General features: G+C 48.1%; 1 protein-coding gene across 1 annotated transcript; it reads right to left on the bottom strand.

Moving 5' to 3' along the window:
* Positions 1 to 2616: 2616 nt before the first annotated feature.
* Positions 2617 to 5927, bottom strand: LOC309585867 (small conductance calcium-activated potassium channel protein 2-like; the record flags this gene model as incomplete). The annotated part of the gene is made up of 2 exons (XM_082303697.1): positions 2617 to 4330; positions 4854 to 5927. The coding sequence occupies 2 exons, from the start codon at positions 5925 to 5927 to the stop codon at positions 4223 to 4225; spliced, it is 1182 nt and encodes a 393-aa protein (XP_082159823.1). The 3' UTR covers positions 2617 to 4222.
* Positions 5928 to 7198: the final 1271 nt, after the last annotated feature.

Raw genomic sequence — 7198 nt, 5'->3', positions numbered from 1 at the left:
GAGCTGACTGTTTTCAAAACAGAATGCACAGGCAAAGTCATTTAAATGGACAGACTAAAGTCACCTGCTATACTATTAGGCATTACCATAGAGTTGCTTGCAGCATGGCTGCTCAGACTTCCTACCAAGAAATCAAGGGCAAAGACTACTGGGAAAAATATAAAAAAGAGGAAGAAGCTGATTTTGGTTAGCAGACATTTTATATCACCAGGTGCTTCTACATATTAAATCTGCAAGCACTACTAATTGCTAAACTTTCGTCTTATTTCTCAACATATTTTAGCTCACATTTTGCAGGAAAATCTACTTTTCTTTCAGGTAGGTTTGCGTCTATCAGACTATGAAACATACCACACTTCAAGCAAAATAGATTGCCATTCTGTTCTGTACAACAAAATTTATTGTCTTGATGAATTCCTGAAAATTTACGCTATACTTACAGATAAAGTCTAAGTACCTTTCAGAGAAGAATAAGAAAGGAATGATCAAATTTGAACAAGGTCAGCAAACAGCTGGTGCTCCAGGACACAATCAACCATCTATGGGCATGATTCTACAGACCTGATTCAAAAAATATTCCACTGCACATAGCAGGATATTTTCCCAAATTAAAGGCAAGTATCCCTTCAGAAAACAGTTTTAAAGATTATTAAAAAAACATTACATTATTGGGCTTATGCAGTATTTTCTTTCACTTGGAGTAGGTTCTGTGCATTTCTAAGCTAAAATATTTTAAAGATAGCTTTTGTTTTCAGATTTAAGGTGTAACATAAATTTAGCACCATAGATGGATGTAGATATTTCTCTGTGTGTTTTTCATCTCAGTTTTTAGAAAGTCAAGTGTGCGTTGTTGGGATTTTTTAGGAGTTCTAGTTTTTTTTTTCTGTTAAAGGAATTTTCCCCCACACTAAGATGACAAATCGCTGGGTACTTAAGAAAACAAAGAGCTACCCACTGACGGTGGGGTGCGCCTGGCTACTCTGTTTCACCTGGGTGTGGGGTCAGTTGGGTCTCGGCATCGAGAGAGAGAGAGAGGAAGCTGTTTTTCCTACGGTCGCTTTTCTTTCTGCTGGAAACAACACCGGGATCCCAAGCCCGCCTTCCAGGCCCCACTCGGAGCCGGGCCATGGCCACCCTGCCCCGCCGCTGCTACGAGCCTTCACTACGTTGTAGCCGTGCTTGCCCTGCCTGCCTAGACCTCCGGGGGGGGGTACCCCGTTTGGATACATCGCGTCTGCCACCCGGGATTTGTGCTCGTCCCTGCCGTTCCAGCCTTCCGTTCCCGAGGGTCCGGCCGGACACCGGGGCCAGCTGCCCTGGGGTTTGTGAAGCCTCTGTTCCATCCTTCCCCGGGACCCCAGGCCACCGGTGCCGCGTGCTCCCCGAGCTCGCTCCGGAGCGCCCCCTGCAGCCGCGGGGAAACCATCGCACCTGCCCTGCTCACCGGGAGCCCCCAGCGCCCCTGCCGGCTGCGACCGGAACTGCACCCAAGGGGAAAGGGCCCGACAGCCGAGAAGACTGGGACTGGGTTTGTGATTGTTTGCTGTTACTGCCATAGTTATTGTTGTTTGTTTGACTGGTTATATATATAATAGTAAAGAACTGTTATTCCTATTTCCCACATCTTTGCCTAAAAGCCTCCTTGATTTCAAAATTATAATGACTCGGAGGGAAGGGGGTTGCATCTGCCATTCCAAGGGAGGCTTCTGCCTTCCTTAGCAGACACCTGTCTTTCAAACCAAGACAGCATATATAAACATACTGTGCTTAAATTAAAAATCTATCCGATATCTAACATATTAAGGGTGGTACAATGGCCTTTCCTTCCAATAGTGTCCGTGAAAACAAAACTTCCCTTCATTTTCAAGATGAATGACAGACCCCTTTGGAGCTGCAGATTACTCCGAGCTCTAACATGAGTACTGCAGCCTACAGTGGCTCTCAGACAAAACCATAGAGTAGCACTGTTTAACAAAAAGGTATGCTTGTATTCTATACTGTCAGGCAGTGTTGAAAACTACATTAACCTTGATTAAGTCACGTGATTGCACAACTCCTTCCATGTAGTCTCATACAAAAAGGAGTTCTTTCCAATGATCAATTAAAAAAAATCAGAAACACGACTGAAGTTTTTTAAATGATTGATTTTTCTGATCCATAACAAACCTCGGAAAGAATGAAAATGTGTATCCAATTAGCTGGAAAAAAAGATGCAAATGTTGGAGTAACTACCTACTGTAAGCTTATGCATACAGCAGCCTGTGACTATTTGGTTATGTTGTGTTTTGTTTCCTATTTAAAGTTTCTTGGAAATACATAGAATAATTCAAATACTTACAGAAGTTGGGTTTCTTCAACTTTGTTCTTAGTGCCTCAAGCACCACTTATAGCAAGGTACACTGGAGAACAAGGCTTCCACATTGCAGCAGGTACGTTTATTTATTTTTACACAAATAAAGAAACCTCTTCATCAGTATTCCAATAGTTTATAGTGATACTCTGTCACCAGACACTTGCTTATTGAGTACAATAATATTAAACAGCTGCCCATCTTTGCTATCAATGCAAAGAAACTGGGTTCTGAGACAGAAATAGTATTTTTCATATATGTATGGACTGCAGAACAGGATCCCATTTGGCAGTCTTCAGTAGTGCAATACTTCTCTAACAGTAGTCTAAGGAGGAGACTGTGGTGTCCTTTCATATTAGAACTACAGCATAGAAGAAGGGTACTATGCAATTCTCAATTTCTCTTTTTTGCTAATTGCTACTGCTGAAAAAACATTCTTGCCCTTGAAAACTGTCATTTCTGCCTGTAGCCCAAGGTATCTCTAATTAGACATAGCAAAAACACCAATGTATCTACAAATAAGGTATTTTTCACCTCAAAACTTTGAAAACTCTCTCTTATACATTTCAATTTAACTGAAATGTCAAATTGTAATTTCTTAACTAAAAAGAAATACAACTGAAATTAGAACGAAGTACCTGCGTGAAGTACTAAGGCCTGAACAACAGGCCCTGAGCCAAAGTTGACCTCTAGATTAACCTTCCAACCAAATGTTATATATATGTATATGCTCATTAATGAAGTATTGTTATATGTGTCCATTTATTGGCAAAACATGTATTTACCTTTCCATATCTAGAAACCAGATAAGGCCACATCTGGCCTAATTAGGGGGGGTATAGGATCAAAGACAACTCCCTTGGTTCCTCCCTGAGCCCTGGCCAGGCTTTGGGAGAAAGCCAACAGGAGAATGAAATTAGAAGTTGTTAGCTTGTTTGTTTAACAGTATAAAAGCTGGGCTACTGTCACAGCAAAGTGGGGGAGCCTCATGGCCTGCAAGGTGGATGCACCGCAGGATTTCCCAGTTACTGGGCGTGGTTCTCCAGTCCTTCGCTGTGACAGCTTCCCCCAAAGTTGATGTTTTGGGGATTTGGACGATGGTAAAGTATTAGGGTAACTGGTGATGTATCTTAATCACTATAGGCAATCTTTTGTAGCAGTGATTATGTGCATTGCTTAGCTTATCCTTCTGTGATTCTTTGCAGTTTGGCATTATAGTAAATTACACTATTCCTTAAGTTGGTGTCTGTGTCCCTACCCACCAGCAAAACACTAGGACAGGACATGTGACAGTATTTTTAGACGTACTCTACAGCTTTGATCATTAAATTCCCCCTACCTTTAGCCCTACCTGTCTTGACAGCTTTCCTCTGTCACATTTCCTGATGACTGTAATTTCTATGGCATTAAATAAAACAAATCTGACATAAGGTTCCCCCCTCTTTTTAAATATTTTAGTGTATGCTAGTATCTGAAACAGCAGTGAAGATTACAGACCTAGAAGTTACTGATGCCTCTTTCCTAATAATTAGCCCTGCTATCCAGAGAAAATTCACAGCATGACATTTAGTCACTTGGAAATAAGACTGTTGCCCTACATCTGCTATAGAAAACAGCAGGTATGTCATAAAGCGTGCTATAACCTCAGAACTAAGTGATCCTACTAGCATAATCGCAGGTAACAGTCCCTAACAGGCAATGCAATCTTATTTCTCTCCAGGGATGAAATACATTCACTGAACTTCAGGAAGCATTAAGTGATTCTTTTTGCTTTCTGAATCAGCAGGAAACACAAAATACTTACTACAATGAAGCCTTTAGAAAAACTGACTCTGCAACCACAAATATGTAAACACTCAGCAATTCATAAAGTTAATTAATTACCTGAATTTCCCTTGCATGGTATACAATAATGAGCCCAAGCAAGATAATCGTGGAGAGGCTAATAAGGCATTTTAGAGCGAGGGAATACAGAGACTCCTGCAACAGAAAGACACCACTGTCCATCAGAGACCCATACACACGGAATCGTTCCCGCCCCGCCGGGCTCCCCAGCCCCAGTGCGAGCAGCGGAGCCCGAACTGGGAGGGGAGGGAGGATCGCCCCGCCTTAGTGTCGGGGACGTAGGGTGCCTCACGGCGGGGCCAGGGAAGGGGGACACCTCGCCTCACGGTTGCAGAGCCGCGGGGTGAGCATCTCATCTCAGGGCGGAGGACCAGTAGGCCCCACACGGCGGTGCCGGGGGGGGGGGAGGTCAGAGCGCCCCTCACCTCTCCTCGGGGCGAGGGACGCTTCAGGGCAGGACCGGGCGAGGGCTGAACGGTCCCGCCGCGCAAGGATTTGAACGGCTGACAGGAGAGTGCAGCTGGCTGCGGAGCCGCCTTCCCGTGAACCGGAACGGACACGGAGCCCACAGAGGGGGCGGGGCGGGGCGGGGCGGGGGTTGGGCTGCGTCGACCGCGCCAAGAGCGAGAGGAAGGCGGTCCGACGGCGTGGCAGGTACCTTCGTGTAGGCGCCCCAGGACAGCTCTGTCTCGATCACCATGACTACAATGCCGAACATGCCGAAGATGAGCGCGTAGTCGCTGAGGCGCTTGCGCTTCTCGAAGAGCGCCCGGCGATGCCCCAGCTTGTAGCCGATGTTCTGGTTCTTCTTCTTGCTGGACTTGCCCCCGCCGTTGTTCGTGCCACCGGAGCCGTAGGGCGCCAGGTTGTTGGAGTTGTTGTGCTCAGGCTTGGAGACCACTATCTCCGGAGCAGCGGCGAGCGGCGGCTGGAGCGGCTGAGACTCGGAGTTAAGCTCGTGCAGGTTCCTGCGGGATGAACTCAGGTCGCTGAGCGGCCGCATGATGCCGCCGTTGTACCTGCAGCTGCTCATGGCTATTTCGGCGAAGGGATTGCTCTCCCGACGCTGCTGGTAGTGGTGATGGCGGGTACTGCTGCTGCTGCCACTGCTGCTGCTGCCACTGCTGCTGGGACTAGCTGCTTGCTGCTGCTGCTGCAGGCTATGGCACTGCTGGTACTGGGGGTACTGGTGGGGCTGCCTGGACGAGCCGGCATGGCTGGAGGGGGTGAGCTCGCTGACGTTCAACTGGCTACTCTGCCGGGAGGAGGCGGAAGTGGAGAGCGGCCAGGAGTGAGTCCTGAGGGCACCCGAGAGAGGCGAAGAAGGGCAGAGCAGCGAGGGCAGGTTATCCCTCGCTGCTGCTACAGCGGCCCCATAGTAGGTGCAGTTGTTGCACTGGAGGCATAGGGTCTGCTGCTGCTGTGGCTGCTGGAGAAGGCTCTGCTTGTCCTGGCCGTGCTGCTGCTGCGAGTAGAAGCCCGTCTGGAACTGCAATGGTGTTTCCATGTCAGAGGCCTTAAAGCCGCAGGAGCACCAGGCGACGGTGGTGGTGGTGGTGGTGGTACACCCTGCGCAATGCGTTATGGTCGACAGGGGAGAGGCCTGCTGCCTCCACGAAGGGCCCATCCCGGCTTCCGTAGGATTCAGCCGATTGGTCGGGCGGACCAAAACAAGGCGCATCTCGTCGGGGGAGACCGGCTGCGGCGTGAGACGGCAGAGAGATTCCCCCATCCGCCCTGCCCCCTCCCGCGCGGGGATCCCGTCTGCTACCACTCCCGCAGGTAAGGGTTACCCCTCACTCCCCGCCCTGCCGCCAGTGTGCCCCACGCCACAGAAAGTCGGGGGGGCCCAAGGTGGGCGGGGAGAGCGCTCGCTGAGCTCGCATCCGGGATCGCCCTCTGGGAGGAAAGGCAGTCGCGGCGGGGCTTCCTGGCCCCGCCGCAGCCGCACACATCCGCGCCGTCTTTAGAACATAGGCACTACGCTGCGCTCCGGAGCTGTCCAGCGACGCCCCGTCGCTTTCCGGAGACGTGCAAAACAGCAGTGTCCTCGCTCCGGGGCCCTCGCCGCGGCCCCGGGGAGGAGGCGGTTCTCGGGGTCTGTCGCGGCCGACAGCCAGCACAGAGAAGAGCTGGGCCGGAGTGCGGCCTCAGGCCGTGCCCACAGGCCATCAGAGAGGTCATTAGGAGATCTCTCCTGAAATTCGGGAGAGCCCAAGGTCCACTGGCTTCCAGGGCCCGCAGGGCCCGGGGTGGCAGCAATTAGCTAATCGCTCGGGGGCCACCGAGGTATTTGGTTACATATAGTAAGTTTCGATATTTTTCAGACCTATAACAAAGGGGATTATTTCTTTTGGTCACTCCTTAACTAAAATAAGGAAGAAACTAGTCACTGGAAATTTCATAGGGTTTTAGGTCATCACCTGAGGATGCAATACAAGGTGATTTATAGGTTAAGGACTTATTCTAATCGGTTATCAGAAGCTTTAACAGTGAAACAGGATCGTTTTCATTACGTAATTGAGTTTTTGTCTGGATCCATTTTTTCCTGAAACTGTTCCACAGCAATCTTTGTTTGTCACCCTGCTACCATTTTGCCTCTTCACCTTCCTTTCTCTCCCAAATTCTCGCTGAATAGTTCATTATGGCAACTCCCTTAGACAGAGCATTGTCTGAACCAGATAAAGTCTTTTTTCTGCATTTATTTAAGGAGAGATTATTTAAGGAAAGAGCTTTGAAAAAAAGTTATTCACTTTATAGCTATGTCATTCTTGTTAACTATCTGAGATTATAAGAGAAGTTTGTTTTTTTTTTTTTGTCAGGAGGCACTGTCTATGCAGATTGAAAATTCAGATGTAGTATTGCACTTTAATAGCATGGAAGGTCTCTTTACAACTTTAACTTCTTTCAGACATTGAAGAAAAAAAATTGCTAGGCCTTTCTAGGATAAAAACCTACATCTGTATAATTTCTAGAACTTGCATAGCAGTTAGTTCAGTTTCC

This window comes from Coloeus monedula (genome assembly GCF_965178545.1).
Source record: "Coloeus monedula genome assembly, contig: HAP1_SCAFFOLD_782, whole genome shotgun sequence".
Taxonomy (NCBI): Eukaryota; Metazoa; Chordata; class Aves; order Passeriformes; family Corvidae; genus Coloeus; species Coloeus monedula.
This window is presented reverse-complemented; position numbering and strand designations above follow the sequence as displayed.